This window comes from Astatotilapia calliptera, chromosome 22, assembly GCF_900246225.1.
Source record: "Astatotilapia calliptera chromosome 22, fAstCal1.2, whole genome shotgun sequence".
NCBI lineage: Eukaryota > Metazoa > Chordata > Actinopteri > Cichliformes > Cichlidae > Astatotilapia > Astatotilapia calliptera.
In genome coordinates, this window is record NC_039322.1 from 8325638 (window position 1) to 8352631 (window position 26994).

The window sequence follows — 26994 nt, forward strand, 5'->3', positions numbered from 1 at the left end:
ATGCTGTCATAATACTCCTCAAACAGACTGAGGTTCACTTTGATAGAAGAGATTTTTTAAGGGAAACGAGTGTGCAGAAAGTACTGATACAGAGACTGAATTTATTTATATAGTTTGTCTGCAGTTATTTACTGCAAAATGAATGTACGATGGTCACACCTGGATTTCTTCAATGCACACAGTCTGGGAACCACAGCTTTAAACCGTGTACTGTATATATTAAAGCATGTAAAATAGATTGTAGGAGAAATGTTTAAAAAATGACCGTGATAGCTGCACTTTATAGGAGGAAGACTATAACAGAGTGTTAGATTTGCCACCAAATGTATTTCTCATCAGCTTTGGTCCCTCTGATTGCTCCTCCCCTTTGTGAGTGTGGACGCTTCATCTCTTTGCTCTTGAATGCTTTGCTTCTTATATTGATTTTTATTGATTTTTATGCTGATTTTTTCCCTTTTTTCCGTGTGAGCTTACCTGCGATAACTTCTGGACACTTGTAGATCATTAGGACTAGAGTGTTCTTAACAGAAACAGCAACATTTTATGGTTACCTTATCCTCAGCGCTCCGTGTGTCTGTGGCCTAGACACAGCTGAAGCCTGATTACAGCGTCTGGGCACCGAGCAGCCTCAATAGCCTGGAAAGGTGCTAACCGCTAGGCTAACTAGCAACAAGATGCCTTCCCTCTCCACAGATGACTACCACAGCCTCCTGCAGAAGATTGCAGTACTGGAGACAAAAATTCATCGCTTAGAAGTAAACGTGGAGGTAAATGGACTGTGTGGAAATGAAACAACCTTGCCTTTGATTCAAAACAATGGCGATGAGCAAGCTAGTACACAGCTAAGGAGCACAGATAACATGACCAAGAAAGTAGACTCTGTGCATTATTATAAATCCTCAAGTGATAATCCCCCCTTAGACTGTCTTGGTGCAAAACCAAGACATAAATCATGTCTCCTGGAAGGGGGAGGACGTATCACAGGCAGGGCACAGCGAGCTGAAATCTCTGAAACCGACTGGCCTTCACTTCCTACGAGACAGAGAAGCTCTTCTACCCCTGTATACGGGAGGAAACAGGACTGGACAACCGTGAATAGGAAGGTTAACAACAAACCTCCAAAACAACTGAATGTGAAACTGCAGAACAGATTTGCTCCACTATCAAAGGACCCTGGATCTATATCGGACAACCATCCATCTAAAAGCAGCGAAATAAGGTCTGAAAATCTGTTGAAAAGTGAAAGGCCACAGGGAAAGCTAAAGGCTAGGCCTGAAACTCTGATTGTGGGTGACTCTGCCGTAAAGGATGTACAAAGGATGTGCGGTAAGAACACTAAAGTCCTCTGCTTTCCTAACGATATGGTCAACAACCTGAAGGAGAGAATTCTTCAAATTGCAGATGAATATCCAACTGTGACAAACATTGTTCTGCATACAGGGTCAAACGATGTGTCCAAACAACAGTCGGAGGTTCTGAAACGGGACTTTACTGGATTATTAAATACTGTAAACCCTCTGAATGCAGCTGTATTCATCAGTGGACCTGTACCGCCGGTCAGAGGAGGAGACGAGAGATTCAGCAGGTTGTTTACACTGAATAAATGGCTTATATCAGCATGTGCTGACCACTCAGTGCACTTTATCGACAACTTTAATATTTTTTGGGAACGCAGGCATCTGTTCAAAGCAAATGGATTTAATTTTAACAAGTCAGGGGTGAAACTGTTCACCTCCAACTTGTTTTATTCCATACGTCATCCATCCGTGCTTGGTGCCAAGGCTGAGATAAACGAGGAGTTATCTCATAAAGAGGAACAAACAGTACTCCAAGAACAGACAAAGCCCAGCAGAAACCTTGAGGAGGAGCTCCATTTGCCCCCACCCGGGAAGAGCCTCAGAAAGGAGAGACATCCATGGCATCTGAGGAAGAGCCTCAGAAAGGAGAGACATCTAAGGCAAGAAGAGGGGTCCCTATTTGCCTCCAACTCTCTCAACAACACCAACGACCAGGACAAGGGACCACGACCTTCCCCAGTCCCCCAAACCCCTGACAGGCCATCACCCTCCTCCCCCTCCCTTTCTCCCTCCTCCCCACACCTGAAATTCACTGAGGAGATGATGGAGCGGGTCAATGCTGGGCTCAGATCTACCCCCCGTCCCAATCCCTTTTTGTCCCCCATAAACCCCCCACCAGAGCGGCCAAAGGTTCGCCATCGAGCCCCACCCTCAACAGAGCAATCGAAGTCACATTGCCCAGCCTCGCCCCCCTTAGTTCCTCTTCATGCCCTGTCTCCGCAGTCTGATGTGTGATGTGTGAAGGGTCCGGGCTGCGAGGATTATGGCAGTGATGACTTTTCCCAGGAGAAGCTGGGACCCTGTTTACTAGAAGGTTTTAAAATTTCTGTACTTTTAGGTGACAGGAGACATGTGGCCTGGTCAAAACACAGAGAGCTGCACTCTAAAAGATCTTTAAACATAGTAAACATACCTTGTGTGCCACAGACTGCTCCCAAACACGAGGGGACAAGTAATACCTCTAAAACACTTAAGTTGGCTTTATTAAACATTAGATCTCTAGCTGGGAAAACATTTTTAATTAATGATTTAATCACTGAGCACAGCCTTGATTTTATGTTTTTAACTGAAACTTGGTTGGACCAAAGTAACAGTGGAGCTGTTCTCATCGAGACGACCCCTCCTAACTACAGTTTTATCAGTGAGGTCAGGGCGAGCAGGAGAGGAGGAGGGGTTGCTGTCTTATTTAATGAATCATTTCAATGTAAGCAGCTATCTCCTGGAAGTTTTCAGTCTTTTGAATATGTGGCTTTACAGCTGAAGGCCCCATCCAAAGTTGTGTTTCTTAATGTTTACAGGCCTCCCAAATACTGCACAGACTTTTTTAATGACCTCAGTGAACTGCTGTCTGTGATCTGTGTTGATTTTGACTGTGTAATTATTGCTGGGGATTTTAACATTCATGTGGACAACCCTCAGGACAAAGGGACTAAAGACCTGAGTAACACTCTGGGCAACTTTGGGCTTACTCAGCATGTAACAGAGGCCACACATAATAGAGGACACACTCTTGACCTACTGATCTCCAAAGGCCTGAGCATTTCAAAGGTTACTGTGTCTGATGTGGGCCTGTCTGATCATTACTGTGTTTTCTTTGAAAGTAAAATCTCAGCCCACACAAATATATCAACAACAGTGATAACAAAACGGTGTATAACTGAACACAGTAGTGCAATTTTTAACCAGGTCTTCCCATTAACACCTGACCTGCCCAGAGGGTCAGTCAATGAGCTCGTCAATAGCTTCAATGCTAACATGTTAAATGTAATGGACACTATTGCTCCCATTAAGGTGAAGGTTATCTCTGGAAGGAAAAAGTCTCCATGGAGAAACTCCACCCTGGTGAAAAATGAAAAAAGAGAGTGTAGGAAAGCTGAGCGCAGATGGAGAAAAACAAACCTCCAGGTTCATTATGACATTTATAAAGAGAAACTTCACAATTATAATTTACAACTGAGGAATGCAAGGAGGTCCTACTTCTCTGACATCATCACTAAAAACAGCCATAATGCTCGGGTCTTATTTTCTACAGTTGACAGGCTAACAAACCCTCCTGTGTCAGTGGCAGCTGAACTTCATTCAACCATGGCCTGCAATGACTTTGCCAAATTCTTCACTGAAAAAATCCAAAAAATTAGACAAGCAATTGGTACATCAACAGCAGATCCAGGATATGTACTGTGTCCACCAAAAAACTGTTTAAACACCATGAAACAGTTTCAACCTATTAACAGCAAAGACCTGGAGGACATCTTAGGTCAACTGAACTCCTCCTCCTGCTGTTTAGATGTCCTGCCAACAAGTTTTTTCAAAAAGGTCTCAAAGACTTTAGAGTCAGACCTGTTACAGATCGTCAACTTTTCTTTAATGTCAGGTGTGTTTCCAGAATCACTAAAAACTGCTGTAATCAAACCTATACTGAAAAAGGACAATCTTGACAAGACACAAATGAACAACTACAGGCCGATCTCAAATCTCCCGTTTTTAAGTAAGATCATTGAAAAAGCAGTTTCTCAACAGCTCAGTTACTTCTTAAAACAGAATAATTGCTACGATGCCTTCCAGTCAGGTTTTAGACAGAACCACAGCACTGAAACCGCTCTGACCAAAGTGTTTAATGACATATGTCTGAATACAGACAGTGGAAAAATGTCAGTCCTAGTTTTACTGGATCTCAGTGCAGCATTTGATACAGTTGACCACAACATATTACTCAAACGACTGGAGAACTAGACAGGTCTTTCAGGAACTGTACTAAACTGGTTCAAAACATACGTAGAAAACAGGAAATACTTTGTATCAATAGGTAACTTCACATCTGAGCAGACAAGTATCACATGTGGAGTTCCCCAAGGTTCCATCTTGGGACCCCTTCTGTTTAACATCTACATGCTCCCACCGGCACAGATTATAAACAACAACAAAATAAACTATCACAGCTATGCAGATGACACACAAATATATATCACAATGTCACCAGGAGACCGAGGCCCTGTACAGGCTCTTGGTAAATGCATTGAGGAAATCAATGACTGGTTGTGCCACAATTTTCTCCAGCTAAACAAAAACAAAACTGAGGTAATAGTCTTTGGCGCCAAAGAAAAACGATTACAGGTCACCAGAGAACTTCAATCTATACATCTAAAAACCACAAACCAGGCGAGAAATTTGGGTGTAGTGATGGATGCAGACCTAAACTTAGAAAAACACATTAAGACAATAACAAAGTCAGCTTACTATCACCTCAAGAATATATCAAGGATAAAAGATCTGATGTCTCAACAGGACCTGGAAAAACTAGTCCATGCATTCATCTTTAGTAGGCTTGATTACTGTAACAGCATCTTTACAGGTCTACCTAAAAAATCAGTCAGACAACTACAGCTCATTCAGAACTCTGCTGCTCGAGTCCTCACTAAGACCAAAAAAGTGGACCACATCAGTCCAGCTCTGAGGTCCTTACACTGGCTGCCTGTCCGTCAGAGGATAGACTTTAAAGTTCTGATGCTGGCCTATAAAGCTCTGAATGGTTTAGGACCAAAATACATCAATGACCTCCTGACCCAGTATGAACCATCCAGATCCCTCAGGTCATCTGGATCCGGTCTTTTATCAGTTCCCAGAGTCAGAACCAGACACGGAGAAGCTGCATTCAGCTTTTATGCTCCTTATATCTGGAACAAACTCCCAGAAAGCCTCAGATCAGCTGAAACACTCAGTTTATTTAAATCCAGGTTGAAGACTCACCTGTTCTCAGCTGCATTTGAATAAAGCACCAAATCCACACTTTAAGCTTAAATTTCAAAACTTACATTTAACTACTGATTTTATCTACTGTTCTGATTTTATCTGTTTTGATTTTATATACTGTTGTTTGTTTGTTTGTTTGTTTGTTAATTAGTTAGTTAGTTTATTTGCTTGTTTTATTCAATTTTAAATCATGCTTTTTATTTGTTCTTGTTCTAATGTCTCTGTAAAGCACTTTGAATCACCTTGTTGTTGAATTGTGCTATACAAATAAACTTGCCTTGCCTTGCCTTGCCTCTGAAACGGCACGTCAGGCTCCGTGTCTGGTAACAGCAGCCAGGGGCCTTGAGCTTTGATCTGCTGCTTATGGAATCAAAGCGATAAAAAGGCTTAAAAGAGGCTGGGAGAGGTCACCTGGAGTTTTGTGACTAACAGCGAAGTGCATTCCTATTCCATCTGTACTGAAGATCGTCGCCTCAACCGACCTCCTGAAATAATACTGGTCTTTCATTTCTGCAGGCCCGAGACTGCCCTCAGACCAGCGCCAGCTTCATCCGAATTTCCAAGGAGCTGAAGAACAAAGACGAGTACAGTCAGGTCCTCTTCTCGAGCTTCTGTAGGAAGGTACAGTATGTGAGGAAAGAACACGGGGAAATGGAAATGTCTGTTTTGTAGCCACAAGGAGTTTCTTTCTTCTGCTGCTTCCTTTTAGCTTTGGGATGTTTTTCTGGTTCGATGTGTTTCCCATTCCACCCCCTCATGCTTCCTCTCTTTTGTAACAGCTCATCTTTCAATATTTCATGTTCAAACCAGTGAACACAGCCTTCTCAGGAAGTAATCTGAGGATCAATCATAAAAAGGAACTGAACTATGAATTCAGTCCTCAAGTTCCCTTAACCTGAATGAAGCGCTGCTTATTATTTTACCTCATGCTGAACCTCTTATCGTCTCCCTGAGGATAATAATGGCCATACTTTCCATATCAGGGACTGAACATTGAGGGCTTCGCCTAAGTTATGAGTAGAGCTTAGTTATATTTGAAGTTACGTAGCCTTTGATACAGTGAACTGAAGCAACCCCCGACTCACAGACCCACCACAGTCTTTTTTATGTTTTCTTGTGTGTTGCTTCTTTGCTGCTTTACAAGGAAAACCTGTTTTTGAAATGAAATAACCCAAAAGATCCTGCAAGAGGCATGAAGGGCTCTTCACAGAAAATAGAAAATGAACAAACATGCTGAAGCTTTTTCTTTCCCCTGTTCTGCTCTCTCAGGTGAACAGGTTCAACAAGAGCACAGACCGAGGCCTGCTCATCACAGACAAGTACATCTACAAATTAGAGCCAAAGAAACAGTATAAGGTTCTGAAGAAGCTTCCTTTAGACTCAGTAAGTACTCACGTGGGAGAGCATACACTCTGAATGCAAGCTCACACACAGACTCATTTGCTAGCTTCCCTTCTAAATCCCTTCTCTTATCTTCACTCCTGCTGTCTTTATCCAATATTTCCAGCATTGCAAATGTATCCTGTTGAGATCTGAGCATATGTTACTCATTTCCACAGCCTGATTACATTATAACTCTCACCCTTAAACCCCAGACTGATTAAACATAGTGTCCCCAACAATGCTCATAGTTGCAGGCATTGACTTTTTACCATAAGACCATATGATGATTTTACAGTTTTTAATACAATAATAAATACTTTCATTTTTCATTAATTGCTTCAGTCAGTACTAAATTCACTTTACTGTCCTTATGCTTATTTTGTGCTTTCATGTGGTCTCAGAGTGACTGAATGTCTGCTCAACTCTTTTGGTGCAGAATTTGCAGAGTTATTCATCATAATACATTTCTGATAAATAGTACAAACACATATATTGCATATAATGTTTGTGGCTGAGAATTAATTGTAACTGGACGGCTCATTGCTGCACTGGTTTGAATCCACAGGCCATCATGTTCTCTCCCTTCTCTCTCGTTACTTCCTCCTGTAGTCCAAAGACATGCACGTTAGGGCAAGGGTCTCCAACTCCAGGCCTCAAGGTTCGGTGTCCTGCAGGTTTTAGACATTACCCTCGGTCAACACACCTGAATCAAATGATTAGTTCATTACCAGGCCTCTGGAGAACTTCAAGACATGTTGAGGAGGTCATTTAACCATTTAAATCAAATGTGTTGAAAGACACATCTAAAACCTGCAGGATGCCAGCCCTTGAGGCTGAGAGTTGGACGCTCCTGTGTTAGGGTAATTGGGGATTGTAATTTGCCACAGGTGTCAAGGCCTCGTGGCCTGTGACAGATCACTCCAGCACCCTTGCAGATGTGTACTAGATAAACAGTTTTTAAAATGGATTGATGGATTGTAACTGTGGCCTTCCAGCTGGAGGAGCCTTGACTAGACAGAACATTTTGATATTAGCATGAAAATGACCAAGATTTCACATTATTATGTAAAGGCACATAAAAAGTAGATTCCCAAGTCAGGAACTGTAACCATCCAAATATCACTTAAGTGGAACATTACAGCATACATGAAAGCACTGAAGAAACATTATTGTACTTGTGTTCAGCAAGTCAGTAAAGTGCGCGGCAATAAATAAGTCCAGAAATCATGCCGCCCATAAGCAAGTACAAATCAGAAGGCTGATGTCAAAATGAGGACAGAAAGCAAGGGAGACACAACTACTGCAAAAACATGCTTTTTCAGCCAAGCTCACTGGACCCAGGTGTAGCTCATGCCGTTAGTTAGTCTCCTGTTAGCTCCTGAAGAACAAAGCACAGAACAAAACCAAGACAAATCACAGAGGTTTATAAAAGGTTTTGTCCTTAAAGTGTGGTACAAATACAAAAATAACAGCTGTTATGAATGTGGTCAGACTTTTTGTGCTTTATTCTGGCTGCTCTTTATTTCTTACTCTGTCCCCTCAGTTGTGTACACGCACAAACACAAACACACACACACCTATTCATCTTCCGTCCTGTTTGACCCAGGTCACAGCCATCCATCAACAAGTACAAGAGCAATAAGAGGACTCACACTGAGAGAACACTGTCTTCCTTTGGGTCTCAGGGCTGATGACCTTTAAGAATTGTGAGGTTGTTGATCAGTCAGTCAGTGTTTGTGTGCGTGTTTGTGTGTGTACGTTAGGTTTTGTTGTCAACATGTGACGCCGTGGTCATGCTTGGGAGGCAGCTGCCAAGCTTAGCTTTAGATTTTCTGCCATATGGGGCGAACCTCAGCTGAGAAACTGGATCAGGAATCTCAAAGGGCTGCTGGCTCTGCAGGGCAAGAGGCTGAAGTTCTCTTGACATAACAGAAATCATAATTTTCTTCTACAGCTTGATGCATGAACCTTGGTGTTGGGAAAACATACAGAAAGTGAAGGGTTGACTAAAGAATTTAACATGTGGAACACTGGGTCTCTTTTTATATCTAAAAAAAAAAGGGGGGGGGGGGGGGGGTATTGTTTCAGGTAGAGGCATTTAGCCAAACCTCTATGGTACTGTGATGGTGCATTTAATGCTAGAAAAACCTTCTTGGACATTTGGCATTTACCTCTGTCTCGGGTAAAAGTATGTTTTTATCACCACACAGACTTAAGGCGTCTTAAAGCAGGGCTGTAAGCATGCAGTCAAGATTGGAGGAGACCAACTCTAGAACTGTTGACCAAGCAGCTTAATGTCTTTGCTCTCTCATACATATTACATATATTTAAGAGAATTAAATGTATGTAATTGTCTTTACAGTGTCTGCATCTTTAAATGCATGGCGCTTCCACCATGTGATCAGCTGATTAGTGACTTAATGAGCAGTTTAACTGTTGTACCTAATAAAGTGGCTGTGTGTGTTTTGTAATAGCTAGTAGCACACCTTCTTTTTTGGCCAGAAAAACTTCTTAAACTGAACTAAAAAATTGAGATGTATGTAATAGTTTGTCTAGTTTATGATATTTCCATCCCATTTTTTACCCAGTTCCTCACTGAGGAATCTGAGATTAAGATGGATTCCAACAAAAGTTGGAGATTGCCAAGTGCCATCAGACTTTGAGGTGACTCAGGTACTGAATGCAAAATAGCTTTCACTGAGAACACCTTCGTGAGATGTAATGAGTCAGCACAGCTGGACGTCCAGCAGTGATAGAAGAGAGGTGGAGAGAGAGAGCGCTTGCATGCCAGAGGGTTAAAAACTATCATTATGCAGCAGCGGAGCGGCTAAAGATAGCTGGTGCCATTAGACTCTGGTGCTCAGAATGAGGAATATGAGTCTTATCCAGGTCAGAAACTCAGAATACAGCATTAAAGAAGCAGTGCATCTCTGACTCTCACCCAGGTCACAGCTGAGGTCAAAACCTGAAGCAAAACACGAGCTCTGTACCTCTGACTGGTCAAATTCAGAAAACCTGACTTTAACTGGCGCTTATGTTTACTCAGTCTTCAAAAAATGTTGACAAAATTAAAAACTAAGCATTCACTTTGCATAAACATATTGTAAGCTTAAATAGTTACTGTTAAAACATTTAATCATTTAAATAACTGATAGAAAGTTAATGGACGTTTCTCACACTGGAGTATTTCCAGTCATTAAACTTTTGATTTGTTTATAAGATAAACTATGTGAAAAATGCTCCTTTTATTTAGAACAGTCAAATGTTCAAAGTAGAAATCAAAGTGAAATTAAAAGACTGCTAGGAAGGAATACTAAAAACAATAGGAACACTGGAAAACTTTACACAACAACACAATCTCACAGCAACAGAGGAGATGGCGAGTTTATATACTGCAGGTGAGCTATTGGCAAATAGTGAACAAGTGGGATTAATCAAGGTGGAGCAGACGATGACCAATGAGGGGGGACAAGGAAAAGGAAGAAATAAAAATGAAAGGAATACACAAGGAGCAGTGATTTCAAAATAAAACAGGAAAGAGCGTGATCTTTGAGGTATAGAAGTCTCCCATAGATACTAATTTACAATTTATTGGGGGACATGTCTTGCTTTTTTGTATTATCTCTCTTTTGAGTCAGTCTTGATTGAATTTAGGTTCGATTTATCTACCATGAAGTCTTCTCATAGGTCAGGGACCTCAAACTCATTTTATACTGCAGGCCACACGCAGCCCGCTTTGATTTTCTGTGGGCTGAACCCGTAAAACTCCAATTTCTGTTGGTGTAAAAAGTTTAACTACAGATTTAATCAAGGAGATAAGACAAAAAAAGTGCAATATTCAACATTATTTCTCAGTTTTCCTACATGGTAAAGAAATGCTGCTGTTGTAAATGAAAGAAATCAGTCAGCATGAGTCTTTGAGCTTCAATTGTAAGGAGAAATGTGTAAAATGACAGATATCTATCATTTTATTACTTGTGAATGAGGGAGATTTTTATGGGAAGGAAAAGCTGTAAAACTAGCAAAGAAAGACTTAAAAGTTCAAAATTCCTGCCCTCCTTCACATTTTCCAAAGCCATCCAGCAGGCTGGATTGGGGTCTTTGCCAGGTCAATTCTGGCCCACAGGCCTTATGTTTGACACCCCTAGATTATGTTCCAGTTTAAACCTTAATCATAAGAATAAAGCAGATAATCAAGGCAAAGTATAAAAACTTAAAACAGCCCCTAATGTCTAATGCAGGGCAGTTGCATTTCTTAAATTTGTGACGTTTATATTGTAATTATAAATTGGATATTTTTAGATTTTTTTTGTTGGGTTGACAGAGTGAGCACCTAAAAGATATGGTCTTGTACTGTGCAGCCAAAGTTTGTTTGTCTATTTAGTGAAACTTTAAAGACTGAAGTAAACGATTAACTGAAAAGATCATAAATGAGCCTCATATCAAATCCATCTTGTGTTATTTTAGAGCTGCAATTTAAGCACTGCCACTGCAAAGAGAAGTGCTGCAGATACAATAGAACAAAGTAAAGTAATGTAATTTATAAAATATGTTTGGAACACAGTAAAAAGTATCACGCTGCTAGATCAGCTGTGCAGCTTCCCCTTCACTGAAGGGCAGGTTTAACCAGCGTTTGTCGGTGCTGGGACATCCTGCACATTGTCGTCCCTGCTGGATTAACCTGTATGGCTGGAGGCCGTAAGAGGCTTAGTCCACTCTGTCCTTCCATTTGCTTTCTAAAAACCCATGACACTTTCTCTGTTTGCATGTCTCCTCTGGTTTTGTCTTTGACCTATATGGGTCTCTCATAGTCCTTCTTTCATTTGCACCCTGCCGCCTTCCTCTCCCTCCGTTGCGGTAAATCAGTACATTAATTCCAACTGGGTCACAGCTCATGACTTCCCCTTCACTGCACCCACACACGTGCACCTCCAGCTTACATATTCTGAGCAGAAATAATCCGCTGGCTTCATTTATGGCATTGAATTTTTTTGATCCAAGATATGCTGCGCTGTACTGTATTAAACTCACAGGTTTTGTACATTGATGTGATAATCCCTGACAATTTTATACAAATGAATCCCCAATGCTGCAATCTGTGTCGATGAATATTAAAGGTCACTCAGCCTATAGGCAGGTCATGCATGAGGCTTTAGAGGAAGGAGAATTCTCACCTTTGGTCTTTTGCTAAAATAAAAATAGCATTGCAGCATTTATGAAATACTCCTTTGGAGGTAAAGGGTATGGAGTTCCAATGCCGCCATAATCAGAAAAAATAACAAGCAATTTATCAATAAAAGCACCAAAATTATTAAAATCTATGTATTCATTTATTTATAAGACCCTCACTAGAGACTATTTATCTGTCAGTGTATCATATTACATGAAAAGTCATACAAAGCATGAGCTCAAGCTTGGATCTGGCTGAGATCTTTCTTTAACGTGTTCTTTCTCCGCAGTTTACCGGAGTGAGCGTGACCACCGGGGTCGACCAGATGGTGGCGTTACACACGTCCTCCCAGGATGACGTCCTGCTGTGCCTGCAGCGAGGCGAGCTGTGCCCCAACCAGGACAGAGTGGGTGAACTGGTGGGAGCGATTGTGGACCACTTCACACGGTCAGTTACAGAGATATTTTTTTTCTTTGTCTTTTATCCCGCACTCATTTATACTTATGTTGTCAGCCTGTAATGCACATTACCTTCAGGGTAAAAGTACTCAATACTAGCCTGCAGATAATTGCAAGTATTTGCTCCTAAAGATGACTGAAATGATAATAAACCGCCAAGTGCTATGGCCTCGGTCATGGTATCTTAAAATGGATTATTCAGTTTGAAATCTGATTCTTTGTTCTCTACAGCTATGTGCGATTACATTACCTTACATCAACATATACTTATTTAACATCTGTGGGGGATTTTCTCCCGGAGCAATGGTTCCTAACCTGACTGTGGGTTATCCTATAAACAGGCGCAAGTCAAACAACTTCTGGCAGAAAATAATTTCAGCCAGAATTTCTACCATAAATATGCTGTTATAATAATGATGATACATTACAGTTGATACAATGATGATAATGAGGTAAGTGTATGTACAAGTAATCCCTGTCAGCAAAAAACTGCTTCAAATGCTCTGGTTCTGTTTTTTTTTTCATTCTCTTGGCTCTTTATGATGTCACTGAGAGCAGATATCAAGTTATGGTCATCGCACACACATCTCTGACTCTCAGCCCCTCCCACCCGCTGTTATAACTTTCTATTTGCAAGGGGCAGCCAATCAGAAAAAGTTGGATAAAAGGAGAGGCATTGAAACAACTTGTTTTAGACAGTAGATGAATGAGGGGCTACAACAAGACCAACAACAACAACCCTGCATAAGATAAATAAGCATTATACTGAACTTCTGAATCATGCAAAGTAGGGCTGTACAATTTTGCATAAAATGAGAATCACGATTTTTTTTGCTTAGAATTGAGATCACGATTCTCTCACGATTTTCTTTTCCAATATAAATATCTTTGGTCAGGTGATAAGTGATAGCCTCCGTAATTTCTTTGTGCCTGCGGGAGTTGGACGGGTATAGGGAAGCGCTGTATAAGGTTCCCGTTATTGATGTTTGGGTGGTTGACTCCTGTCACTTTCTTGGCCTTTACAGCTTCGTCATCTCTCACGTGCTCTCCGTTGTTTTTTCCCTGCCAGCTGACTTCTGTATCACGTGGTATGAGCCGCCGCCCTTGTCATTTGTTGAGCAGGAAGAGTGAGCGCTTGTTTTCATGCAGCTTAAGTCCCGGAACAAAATGCAGTACAATTGTAATTTTTTTTTTCTTTTTTTTTTAATCGTTGTCATTTCGAAATGAGATCGCACATAAGTATGAATTGAGATCGCAATTTTGTAACGATTAATTGTGCAGCCCTAATGCAAAGCATCTTTAGTAGAATCAAGGGATAAAAATATGGAGCTTGAAATGAGCATAATGGGTTTACTTTAAGAAATTATAAACTCACAAGGGTAAAATATAGCCTTTGGGCCAGACATAGCAAACAGGAAAACAACACCCATGAATCAGCCAGTCGATCAGAGGCAGCACCATGCACAGGAATCTGAAGACCAATGATTGCAGGAAGTCTGTACCGCTGTTTAACTCAATTTCAGAGCAATCTGTTTCATCAGTGATCTATGCAGTGGTATATTTCAGACAACTGGCAAGATGTTAAATATAACCTGGTTTCGATTGAGTTATCCAATGTCTGGCTCTTTGCTTACTTTATTGAAGTCAGTATGGCTCTCTAGGGAGAAATGCTGCCTGCCCCTGCACTAACTGAAGGGGTTCATGGCTCAAAAGAGATGCCACAACACTGCTGCCTTTCAGGAAACGTTTATTTCTACAAAAGAAAATTTACTTGCAAGTGTTGAACACAAATAAGAGAGGCAGGCAGCAACTCCCAACTCATCTAATAATAAGCGAAACTTCAAAAAGCATCTGAGGAATACCGATGCTGATGGAGGAGAGGCGAGGCTCAGCAGGTGTGCCTCCGCAGACAATCAGCACTAGAAGTGAAGCAGAGAAGAGAGCAGGTTAATGAGGATGCAAGAAAACACTAACCAGATGGCGGATGTGTCGGCCCACTGGGGCATGCGTAACAGGGTGCACAGAGTGGTCATCATTCTCAAAGAGATCATCCGCAAATTCAGAAACAAATTTGTTTTCTCATGCTGATAATTCACATCTTTGACATAGGTTTTAATTAGAACAAAACATTCTTCATAAAACTTTTAATGAATTAATCAGCGAGATGAGCCGGCGAAGTGATTGTTCCAAATGAAAACCTGCCGCTTTCCAGGCCTCGGTGTCACATGAAGAAACGACACGGCTTTAGCCCCATTGTTGCCCACCAAACGTCTCGGTTACAACGAACTCTATTAACGCTGCATAACAATTACGTAAATCATATCCTTGGCATTTATCACTGTCATAGTTGTCGCTGTCTGTGTCCTGCTCTGAATAACTACCGTGAAATGAATCAGTCACGCTGACATTTATCACATTTATCACTCGGATTCCGATTTTTCGTTGCTGTTTATAAACCTGATTCACATCCACCCGCATTCATCTCTGCCAGACTCCATTTGAATGGCACGGCCCACGAGTTTTCACACACAGCAGACTGTTTTGGTTGTGCGTGCGTGGGCGGGTGTGTGTTTAAGTGCGGCCGTGTTGTCGTAAGTACTGCCCTCGGAGTCCTCACCCAGTCTGCAGCGATCGATCTCCTGCAAATCCTGCCAGCTTCATGCTGAGAGAATTTTACAAAAATAAAGACATAAACAGTGGAGCTCATATCTGAATTCGTTTCCCTTTTTGTAAAATTCATCACAGACTTTGCATTCTTATAGGTACGACTTATGAAGTTTCTAGAATAACAAAGAATCCAAAAACCCAGGACTGTGATCCCTTCATATAGATTCTAGAGTTGTTTACTGCGTTAGAGGCTGAAATGGTTACTTTTATTGAGTTGTGCTGTGTTGGAAGCCAAACAAAATGCTCTAATCATCATTAAAAACCATGTGATGTGATTTCTGGAATCACTGAGTGCAGATGAAGTGTAGACTGAGCCATCAGCTGACTCACATCAACATGTTTTTTATTTCTTCTGTCCTGTCCGTCGTTTTGTTTTTGCTCTCAGCTCAGAATCCGGCGAGACAGCAGTCGCTCCAGGGTGCATGTGTTTCTGTGTGCTCCCACTTTTATGAGTCTCTCTGTGTGTATGTTCAGCTTCCTGATCCCAGATCCCCGGTGAGGCTTTTGTGGATTTTACGAGTCTTAGACTTTTGGTCTGGGTTTTTTCAGGGGGGGGTGTATGGGTATCTATATCACCAGGGTCCCTGCGGCAGCTGCGTGGCTCTGTGTCGGGGTGCGGCAGGCGTCTCAGGGGGAGTCTGTTTCAGCTCTCCGCCTGTTATTGTGCCACCATCTGCGGTGAATGGAAGGGGGCGCGACCTCAGCTAGGCTACTCATCAAAAGGAGACTCATGAGACAAAGTCAGGGGTGAGATGTGCAAGTGTGCAAGCATGTGCGAGAGGGGGGTGAGGATGACAACACACAGACACACTCCTCTTGTGCTTCCTTCTGTCAGGAAATGGGATGCCAGACTCTGAGAGTCACGCGCACGTCATTTTAGTTTTTATGTTTGGTGGGGAGAACGGTCAGAGGAGGAAACAGTCAATGGAGTGATTGTGACTCCTGCTGCTTTTCCTCGTCTCTTCAGAGTAAGTGAGTAGATCTGTGAGGCTGCCGGTGTTCACAGCTGAGAGAGTTTGCAGTGACACAGTGAGTTGTACAAAACTGGGTCAGAAAAGTCAGCGTTAAAGGCGCAAGGTAAAATCTGACTTCAAAGCCGCTCTGTGTTGTCGGTGAGGATGGCAAAGACAAGCTGTCTGGTTTGCTGTCATGTCACATCCGATTCTCATTCCCTCAGAGGACTGCGCTCTTTCACTCTCTCCTTTCCTGTACATAACCCCATCCTCTCATCCCTGATTCTCTCCTGCTTTCTCTTCCTGTCACCTGGGTCAGAGCTGTCAGTGTGAATGAGCTGTTTGTGTGTGTGTGTTGAGTGTGTCTGTTTACTAAGAGAGAAATACTGTGTATGTGTGTGTTTCTATGTGTTTTTTATTCAGGGGGTTGGACCATCTGCTGGGACAGCTGGGGGAGTATGAGTGAGCTAAAGGCAGGATTTAGGGTATGATCTGCTCCTGCCTCAAAAGATTTAGGAGGATTTTTACTTAAAAGGCAATTTGGGGGTTTATAATCTTATTGATCACGGCCACAGACTCCTTGCAGAATAAATAGAAGTTTGTACAAAATGTGCAGTTTGTTAACATCCTTCATGCAACTTTTCACATATTAGATGCTTTAAATTGACAGTTTTGAACTGACTTTAACAGAACCAATTGTAAAACTCTCAGTCTGTGGATTGATTTCGATATGAAGGATATAAAATACAAAAATACAACTCTGGCTCACTTAGCCCAGAAATTGAGTTTATTGTTCCTCTTATAGAGGAACATTGTTTATTGTCTGTATATATTAAATATATCAATACTTATTTTATGTAAGATAAAATGAACTTTAATCGCTCGATCAAACTGGTTTGGTCCAAAACCCACCCTGACATCATGTACAACTTATTAACTATAGTCTTGAGCTACCACTCATTCCTTTATATTTTGGTAGGAAATAGGTAGGTGAGTGGGGTGGCTTCTTGACAGCCATTCTTCCACTGAGACCATTACTAATGAGACTTCAAACAGCAGATGGAATAACTGAAGGGCCAGATTCATCTCTCAGGTACTACGTCAGGTTTTTGCTGGCTGACTTTCAGATACTTTTTTTGTTTTTTAGTGCTGCCATTTCTTCTTTTGTCCTCCACATGTCTACATTTCTAATTACGATTTGTTGAGCTATGCCAAGTTTTTGGCTAAAAGCTCTTTGGGAATGACCTTGTTTGTGTAAAAATACAATTTTACACCTGTCAAACTGTGTTACCTTTGGCATTCTTTTAGACTGAGCTAAAGACATGGTGAGATGCGTTTTTGCAACAAGTTCCTCGTAATAAAGTGTCTAAAATTGGTTCAGTGATAAGTTGTGTGTTATGTGTAGAAACAACAATGGTTTATCCCTTGAGTTAGGTGCCTTTTGTATCCTTAAATAACACACAGGTCAGTGTTGAGTAAAATTCGAAAAATCACACACCACTAAACAAAAATGTCTCAAAAAGCATATTGGTCATTTTTTCCCCGCACACCAGGTACAGCGGAATTGGCTCAGTTTGTCCCCGGTATACGTTTTTTGCTTTCTTCTGACCACTACTCATGCTAGGGCCTTCATCTGGGTCGGGATTTTCTCCAGGACCCAGGTCAGATTGGCTACTTTTTCTTTTCATCTCACACTTCTTCGTCTTCTTCGGTTTTACTGGCAGTTGGCAACCCATTTAATTAGAGCAGGTAGCTGTACTGCCCTCTAGTGGAAGAGAATATAATTGTTCTGCCCGTTACGCTGGTCGCTTAGAGTACTAATCAGGTGGAACCACGGCACACCTGATCATTTCTAACGACACATTGGTTGAGAAACACTGTCATAAAGGACATACACAAGATTTTTACTTTATTGCAGAAAGCTGACTGCCTGACTGGTTTTGGTTGCATTGCTGGATTGTGTATAGAAGACTGTATTGTACTGTGTTGTGTTGTGTTGTATATAAGGCTTTTATTAAAGTTGTATCTTTTTATTTTTTAGTTGTTTAGTGTTTCTGTGCATCATCTGTACATATGGTTTTTGACAATAATGCTAACTTTAACTTTGACCGATATACTCAGCTTTACTATCTCTCTGGGTCAGAGGTTCTTCATTGCTAGCTTTGCATTAGCCTGTTTAAGTGGATGCTGTGTGCAGCAGTACAGCATCGATAGATCGATACCTGCCCTGAGCTTAGTATGCACTTGACTGTCACATTTAAAGAAAGTTATTTTTATTCCTCTACTCCTTAAAATTTACTCTGTTTTCCTTCTTTCCTTCCACAGGAGTCAGATTATTGTAGCACGAGTGTGCAGGAAATGACCACGTTTCTTTTCTTTAATGACATATTTGTTTTCGTAACGTTGGTCTAATTACTGGATTTAGTTTGGTAAGATGTTATATTCCGGATATTACTCAACAATCTAAGATCACCCGTTTATTTTCTGATGCGGTTGAACAACATGTCAGTTCAGCTCCAAATTGCTGCGTTGCTTCATGTCGCCTGTAGCTTTTTGTTTTCAGGTTACTCATCAATCCCATCTTGTGAAACAGATACTGTTTTCATATTTAACACTAACACTCGCTGGAACTCAAGGATGAACTGGTGAACGTCACAGTGACCACATGACTGCCCCATTCTTGATAAATGATTTGTCTAGAAGACTTGAAGGGGATTTAACTTCATGTTGCACAACGTCTTGAACTAAAAGATGAGTTTACTCCACCTTACTCTGCGTACTCAAAGCCCAGTTACAAGCCTCATTCACCCAATTACACACAAACAATGCAAGTCCTTTTTTCTAAACTTAAGCACCTTGCCTAATATTCATGTGCACACTCACACCGACCTCCGACTTTCCAATTGTTATATCACTCTAACCGCCTTATTGGTAGGTTACAGTCTGGAGGTTAGAGGTCTCTGTGATCTAGCAGACTATAAATGTCTATGTTAATGTTTTACCATATAATAATGAAATGATGGCATTTTACATTAAAAAGGTCAAAGGTCAACTTCACATTGACTTTCCATATTTCTGGTGTTTATATAGCACAGTAACTCAGGAACAGAAGGGAGATTTTTTTTATCATATTTAATATATATAGATGCTCAATTTATTGCACTAATCTTTATAGCCCACCTTAATTTAAAGTCTTCACTACCTATGTAATGAAATTCTTAAACTTTGTAACTGTAAGTAAACGTATACTTGAATGATTTGTGGAGTCCACAAAGTGTTAAGATCTAGTTTCCTCACTTGCACTCTCCTCCTCTAACTCTTATTTGTTTTCATTTCCTCAGTCTGCTCCTTCCAGACTCTTCTCCAGCATTTTCTCCACTCGTCTCCACATCAGCAGTTTCATTTATGAATATGGAAAGACCTGGAACGATGTTGCATTAATAGCAATCTTCTGGGTCACCCATCCCTTTACAGCTTAGCAAGAATAATGTGCGAGTTCATTAACCCTAAAGTATATGTGAGAGGACTTGTGATTAGGCGTTAATGCCCAGATCAAAGAGAATCACATAGACACACATGCTCACCTGCTAATGATGGACTCGAGGACTTGTTTGACCTCGCTGGACATCAACAGTTTGCCAGTTATTCTAGGTGTGAGAGAAATCAGCCCTCTCATTTCTAAATTCAGTTTTTAGGTCGTGAAAGGCGTCATCCAAGTCCTGAAATAGCCTCCCCTGTTTCTCTGCCTCCCCTTTTTTTTTCTCCCTCAGTGGCTGTCCTCAATGTGCTCGTCTCACAGTCGGTCCTGCTGGCTGGAGCAACAGGAGCTGCATCTTGTGCTCCAACTCTCCTCGGTCATCTCGTCCCCTCTTTTATGTTTTTGTCCCTAATTTTTTTGTCTCTTAAGATTTTTCCAAACCTGCAGCTTCTGATCAGGTTCTTGTTTTGACTTGTTATTGGAGTTTTGATCAAATGCAAAGTAACTGCAGGAGCAGCTTAGACACACGGTCTAAATCAGGGGTGTCATTTTAGATTGTTTGCAAGTTCACATAACGAATAACACATATTGTTCCTTTTTTTAATGTAAACAACATTAAGGTCATGGTTCTCAGCTGGAGAAGTGTGGAGTGCTCACTCCAGTTTGCAGATTAGCTGCTTTCAGGCACAGGAGCGCCATTATCTCAGGGTCTTGTTCACAAGTGAGGGGAGTGGGAGGTTCATTCTCCCCTCGACTGTTAATGCTGCCAATTGGTGCAGCTTTGGCAGTGATGCCGCTACCACACTGAACTGTTGTGGTGGAGAGTGAGCTGGTCATGAAAGCGAAGCTGTTGATTTGCATTCATACCATCACCTGTGGTCATAAGCTGTGGGTAGCGACTGAAAGAATAAAATCAAAAGTGCAGAAATGAGTTTCCTCTGGAAGGTGTATGGGCACTCCCTTAGAGATAGGCTGAGGAATATGGTCATTTAAGGCCAGGGGACTCAAAGTAGATCTGCTACTCCTCCACACTGAACAGTCCCAGTCCAACTGGGAATAGATTCCAGGGCAGACTCGCGACACACTGAAGAGATTACATGTCTTGGCAGGCTTGGCAATTTCTCAGCGTTCCCCCACAAGAGCTGGAAAAGGTAGCAAGGAAGTGGGACATCTGGGCTTCTCTCTCTGTTAATTATGCTACACCCGCAACCTGGCTAAGCTGCAGAAAATGGATGTTTAAGCACAAAAATGTTCACTTTTAATAATAAATGTAAAAGTTATTATGATAAGTCTGAGTTGTCTTTAGGGAAAATAAGTGTAATTTACAAGTTTAATTTCATATATATATATATATATATATATATATATATATATATATATATATATATATATATATATATATATATATATATATATATATATATAAATAAATAATTGGTTTTAACCTTTGTTTTCACAACAATAGACACTATATTTGGTAGTGTTCATATGATTGCGTTCAGCATCTGGATAAACTTATTTAAAAAATCAACAGAAAAGACTGAGAGCCAGTTAAATCACTGACTACAGGCAGTGTGTGCGGCGCATGACAGACTTACAACAACAACAAATTTGTTGTTTATTTGGACTCTCCAGTTTGACAGACTGTATGCGATGAGACTTCAGATGAAACACGTGACTGTAATGTCTTTGAAAAAGCTTCATTTATCCATTTTAGAGAGTGACTCACAAAAGGCCAATTCAAAGAGCATTAATGTTACAGGAAGTTGGTAATACAATATCTCTCCTTCTCCCTTGCCCTTCTGGATGGCACTTCAGCCACTGGCAAACCGTGTAGGAAAACCATGTGACTTTCATTACAGGCAGGCATAGTCACGCATTTGGTATCACATTATGTTCAGGAAATCATTTAGCTGTAATCATCCACACATTATTGTGTTTCTGCTAAATTGCTGCTTAGTATAGACTTAAGAGGATACCTGTAGCAGGGTTCACATTCAGGGCACAGCTCAGAATATGGGTTACAACATCACCATAAACCTTTTGTTTTTACTCTGTTGTTACCTTGTGCATGGGGTAATGAAGTTGAACTCAAACGCAGCTTCAAACTCGTATTTAAAATGTAAAGGCGTTGTCTGAACCTGCCTTAAATTACAGGGTGACCAGTGAGTTAGACCTGAGGAACAACAAGGAATTAGGACTGTAAAATGTCTGGGTTATGTGGTGAAAAACAAGATTAAAATCTACTAACTGTCCAGTTTAAACGGCTTGTTTAGACCCCAATGAGCTCATCCAGATGCTCCTCCGGAATGACTCCATTCCTTGCCTTTTTAAATGCTTGTCCGACACTCTTTAGAGGAAACTCATTTCTGCACTTGTGTCCATGGCCCTTTTGTAATGACCTTGTGTAAGTGTATACCTTTGCTTCACACTCAGCACTCTCTTCACCACAACAGCTTCTTCATCCTTGCAGACGCTGCACCAATCCATCCTATCCTCACTCACAAACAACAACCTTAGAACTTGAGATTCTTGAACTCCTCCACTTGGGGCAAGAGCTGTTTCCCAAACTCGAGTGGACATTTAACCTTTCTCCTACAGAGATCCATGGCGTCAAGGGTGTGTCCACACAAGAGCAATTCGCTGGTCGCCTGTCACTTTGTAGCTAGAAGTCAGTAGCTGGCAGACATTCCAGGCTCAAGTTGCCTAGGTAACCTTCTCATATAATTACCATGCTGAAATGTTTCAGTCAGTGGCATCGTTTATTCTCACTGGTAGTTGCTGATAGTTCAATCGCTTGCCTTGAACTTGAGAAAAGTTTAACCCAGAACTTGGCAACTTAAGATCACCAGCAGTAGTTTTACCCATTCATACTTGAAGTCACTGAATGTCGCAGAGTTTCTGCTGTTTCCCGTTGTCACATCACTGCTAGTCGTTTCAGTGTGGATGCGCTTTTTGACTTGGAGGTGCTAATTTTCCTTCTTGCTACTTCACACTGAGCTGCAAACTGCTCTAGCCTGAGCTACTGTAGATGGTAATGTTCAATGAAGCCAGAGGGACAATGTGAAGACTTAGGCCTGTTTTTCACCACTTTGACTGCACCAAGAAATTCTGTCAAAAAAATGGCTACCATGGTGAAGCCCAGCAGGAACGAGTCTGACTTAGTGTCAGCAAGACCAAACAGACTCACTACAGGTATACCAAATGGACCGAATACCCTTTAACAACAGGCCCAGTACAGAAAACTCCTTAAAATAATGATGTCACAGAACTTTATGGCAAAGTTTCTAAATTCTCGTATTTGAGTTTACTACCTGATGGTGTTCACACAGTGCAGTTAGAGTGCATATTGTGTATTTGCACTACTGGTTCTGTCAGGTATTTCTTCCTAACACAGCCGTTCTGGTACTATGTGCTTTCAAAGTTTTTCTTTGGCTCCCCTCTTGTGTTTTAGTATTTTGTACTTTTGCACGTGTCCCCTGTGTTTCTGTGCCTGTTTCTTATTTATTTCTTGGTTTGCTTCTCTGCTAGTTTGAAGTCTTTGTTTTTCGCCCCCTTTTTAATTGGCTGTCTCTCCCTGATTTGTTTCTTTTGTTCTTTATTTCCCTTTCCGCTCCATGTGTATATATAACCTTCTCTTCCCTGACTCCTTTGCTGTCAGGACATCTGTTTGTTTCTGTTTGTTTGCCTACCTGAGTTTGCAGCCCATGTTCTCTGACTTCTTGTCTCTCCTGTGCTCCTCTCGTGTTCCTGTTTTCCTGTTTTGGTTTTGGTCTATTTTTCTGAAAAGACAGTTCAGTTTTCCCTCTTGGAATATTAATATTCTGTTTCAACTTTTATTATTAAGGTAGAAGTTTACTGTTCTTTTCCAGTATTTTTATTAAAGAGTAACTTTAAAGAGATACGTCTAATGAAATCATATAGATGAGAGAGTGGAAAATAACTCACTCGCTCACTGGTATAACTTGCAAATATATTAACCATATTTTTTTAAAGTCTGAGAAAGAAAATGAGGGAAAACATTATTCGCCCCCCTTTAAAGCTTGCTTTTTGCTGCTTTACTCCTGTCTGATTTGTGTCCTGCATATTTATCCGCATGCTGGGCACAGTGTGTTTGCAAATGTGTCCATGTGCACTGTTTGTATTCACTTTTGTGCTTCTCATGAAAACATCTTGTTCCTTCCTTGTTCCTCTTCTCTCTCTTGTCACCCCCACCAACTGTGCATCCCTAACACTTGTTCTGCCAGAGGTCTCTACATGTTAAAAGTGAATTCTTCCTCCCCTCTGTTGCCGAGTCTGCTCGTTGAGGTTTTCTTTGAAACCGTTGGCTCTTTATGATGATGAAGAGATGGCTGTTGTTGTGAGCCAGTGTTATATAAATCAAACTGTATTGGATTGAATTAAATTGAAAGCGGCATGAATGCAGATGAAGGAGATACTACAGTACAGCCGTGAGATGTTTTCGAAACATCAAGTGTGCTGTGAAAGATTTAGACAAAGTGAATACTACATCATGCTTTCCTAATGAGCGCCTTATCACACATTTACATCAAAGACAACATCAGCGGAGGAGCAGGTTTATGAAGACGTTGGCTCCTGTTCGTTTAACTTTTAAAGCCTCCTGGGTGCACTCAGACTGAGCCACTGACCTTGAAACTGCATCAAAAGGCCTCTTTGTGGATTCAAACGGCACACGTGCTGCCTCCAAATCCTCCTCCGAGTGCAACAAATGGATTCCTCACAATCATTTTCATTCTTCACTACAATGTTGCTTTAGTGCCAACTACTAAACCGTAATAAATGAAATGTTTTTAACAAAGCACATGATTGGCTGTTTGTTTTATCGTCGCTCAGCTGAAGATATCTGCACCAGTACGGGTTCAGTAGCAGGCATGACTAAGAGTTGCCTATCCAGTGACAAATGTTCCTGCTGCATAAAAACCCCTGATAAAGTTCGACCGCCTTATCGATAATCAATTTGAGGAGACGCTGGGCTCTTGCTTTGTGCGCTCCGTCATTGACTCTCTCTTAAACGGATTTGCTCTTATCTCAGAAACATGTCTGTTGTCCCGAGAATTAATCAGGACCAGGAAAATTATTTAAGTGCCTTTCACTCAGTGATTCAAGCCATGTGCATGAGCCAGTTTTAAGTCTGCAGAGTGTTGGCGTCGCATCTTAAATCATATTTTATCCATTCGGAGAAGTCGCTCTGTATGCATCAACTCTGCTGTTCTTACAGTATGAATCACTTTTTTTTCCCAGAATGCCCCCCTGCTGAGGCTCACCATGCAGGGTGCAGCCAGTTAAGATAGGCCCACTGTTAGCGATGATGCTGATGGTTATCATAATGGATGGGTGGTGATGATCAACGCTATGACGCTAAAGCGAACCCTGCAGGATGGTCAGCTCCCCGCCTGCCCATACCCGAAGACTTGAGTGGCCTCAGCCCCCGTTGTCCCCGCTGTGGGGGCTGCAGATGATGCTGTTGCCCCAGCGATGGTTGCCAGGCAGCTGGGGAAGTGCTAATTAAGACTGCAAGGGGAAAACTGGAGGATTGTGAGGACAGAGTGTCAAATTCTGAGAAGAAGATGGATGGGATAGAAGATTGCAAAGAGGGGGAGACAGCAAACAGGGTCATGTTAAGTAATGACAAATAATTAATCGTAACCGACTGATGTTATGTAATGTGTGTGTGATCTATACAAAAAATGTAGCGTTGAAGGGAATGCCTGTTATCTGAGTAGCTTCAGGAAGTTTACTGCTCCAAACTAAGAAGTGGTTTAGCTGTGCATCTTGTTTTTACACTTTTTTGTTTTACAGACTATTGGCATCTTGCACCAAAACAAGTCAGTCCCCATAGTGTAAGGCTCTGTGGGTTATGTTATATTTCAGAGGTTAGGTTTCTGGTTAGTATTGTATATGTCAGTTCCTGTTTAGTGTCTTTACTTGCGTATTGACTGCGTGTGAGCTTGTGTTTGTAGTGTGATGTCTTTAGGTGTCTTTGGGTAGTTTTTTGTTCTGTGTATGGCTACAGTCCAAAAACAGGTGACATGATGATGTCTGTGTGCATCTAGCCACAAAAATAAACTACAAGTCCATTGACCACACGTGTGTGCTGGATCTCCTCCAACTCATTGACGTGTTGATGATTGTCCATTTTGTATGAACATTTTAGCAGGCTGGGCAGGGTGTGAACAAACCATTGGGTTACTTTGCCTTTTCAGTGCAGGCCATCCAGCAGTATGCATTCGCTGTGCACAAAATGAGCATGTTTCTGGTCACCCTTTTGAACTGATGTTCTGCCTTCTGGCTGGGACTGTGGGTTCGGCCAATCAAAATTGCTGTTTGGCTCTGTAACATTAAAATCTGCTTGGCTTGAATCCAAAGTTACAGAAGCAAAACTTGAGATTTGTGGTGAAATTGTGAGTTGCGTACAGAGGTCAAAACAGTACTTAAGTGCTCTTGAGCTGAATAAAAAGCCTGAGAGGCTGAAATTCAAATTTGCTATGGTTTTTCCTTTTTATGGGTAGCATTGCAGGTTATTTTGATCACCCTGCTTACACGATGTGTTTCCTCTGTTTCTTTGTGCTAAGCTAAACATTTTCAGATGTACTAAACTGACAACAATATGAGACCAGTTTTAACATCATGAACCAAATACACGGTTTTATAAATGGCAAACTTCTCCTTTAATCCCGTTTCCAATCACAACCGAGTGTTCATACTGTATTCAGTTGTGCAGCTTCAACTGGATACAAAGTGAATGGGAAAGAAACAATTAAATGCAAATATGTCCAGGGTGGCAAGAAGTGTTGTGAAAATGCTTCTGCGTGATCTAAAATTTTTCCCACTTGCATGAAAATTTTATTTGTGAATCTTTTTCATAAAAACACACAGACCAAAGGAAAAGGAGAGTGGGAGAGGAAGTAACCAAGAGACTTTAAGTTCAGTCAGATTAGCTGAACATAGACAGACTATATCTTGTGTAGCCCATAAATAGTTCACAGTCTGCGAACTAAAGCATCTCATCTTGGTCGTCCAACATGCCTTCATCAGTTTTGTCTCCTCTTTGGACCTGGAGTTCCTTTAGAGCATGCTCAGATTTTGCTCTGCTCGGTCAGTCTGTGCACACCTGTGTAGTTCAAGAACCAGTTTTTCCTAAACCCGAGGATTCAGATAAAGAAATTGCCAGAGAAGAAGAAAAAGAGGAAACCTTTCTGATCTTTTGCACAGTGCAAAAAGTTCTCATTAACAGTGTCTGATGGAAGGTGCCGTTACATGACTTCAGGTGTCAAGCTGTTGTTTCTTTTGCAGGTTTCTGCCTGTTCTTTCACACACCCAAGTGTTATCTGCAGGCTATGTGTGTTCATGTGTGTTTATGTGCGGTGGAAGCGGAAAGTGAAAGTTATGGCTGCACAAGAGAATTTGTGTGTTTTGACAGTCTGATGTTGTCTAGGGTCTGTGGGATCATTAGGAGCAGACGTTGTCGCTCTCTCTGCTTGTTATCTAATCTGACAGGCCTCTGATACAAGCTCTTTACTTCAGAGAATTAGCAACA

The 26994-nt window shown here is 41.3% G+C and overlaps 1 protein-coding gene across 1 annotated transcript in view; it reads left to right on the top strand.

Moving 5' to 3' along the window:
* myo1g (myosin IG) overlaps positions 1 to 26994 on the top strand; it is a 69398-nt gene that overhangs the window by 32682 nt on the left and 9722 nt on the right. Inside the window, exons 19-21 of the mRNA XM_026156789.1 lie at positions 5844 to 5948; positions 6597 to 6710; positions 12170 to 12327. Of these exons, the coding sequence (XP_026012574.1) occupies positions 5844 to 5948; positions 6597 to 6710; positions 12170 to 12327 (377 nt within the window). The remainder of the gene's footprint in view (positions 1 to 5843; positions 5949 to 6596; positions 6711 to 12169; positions 12328 to 26994) is intronic.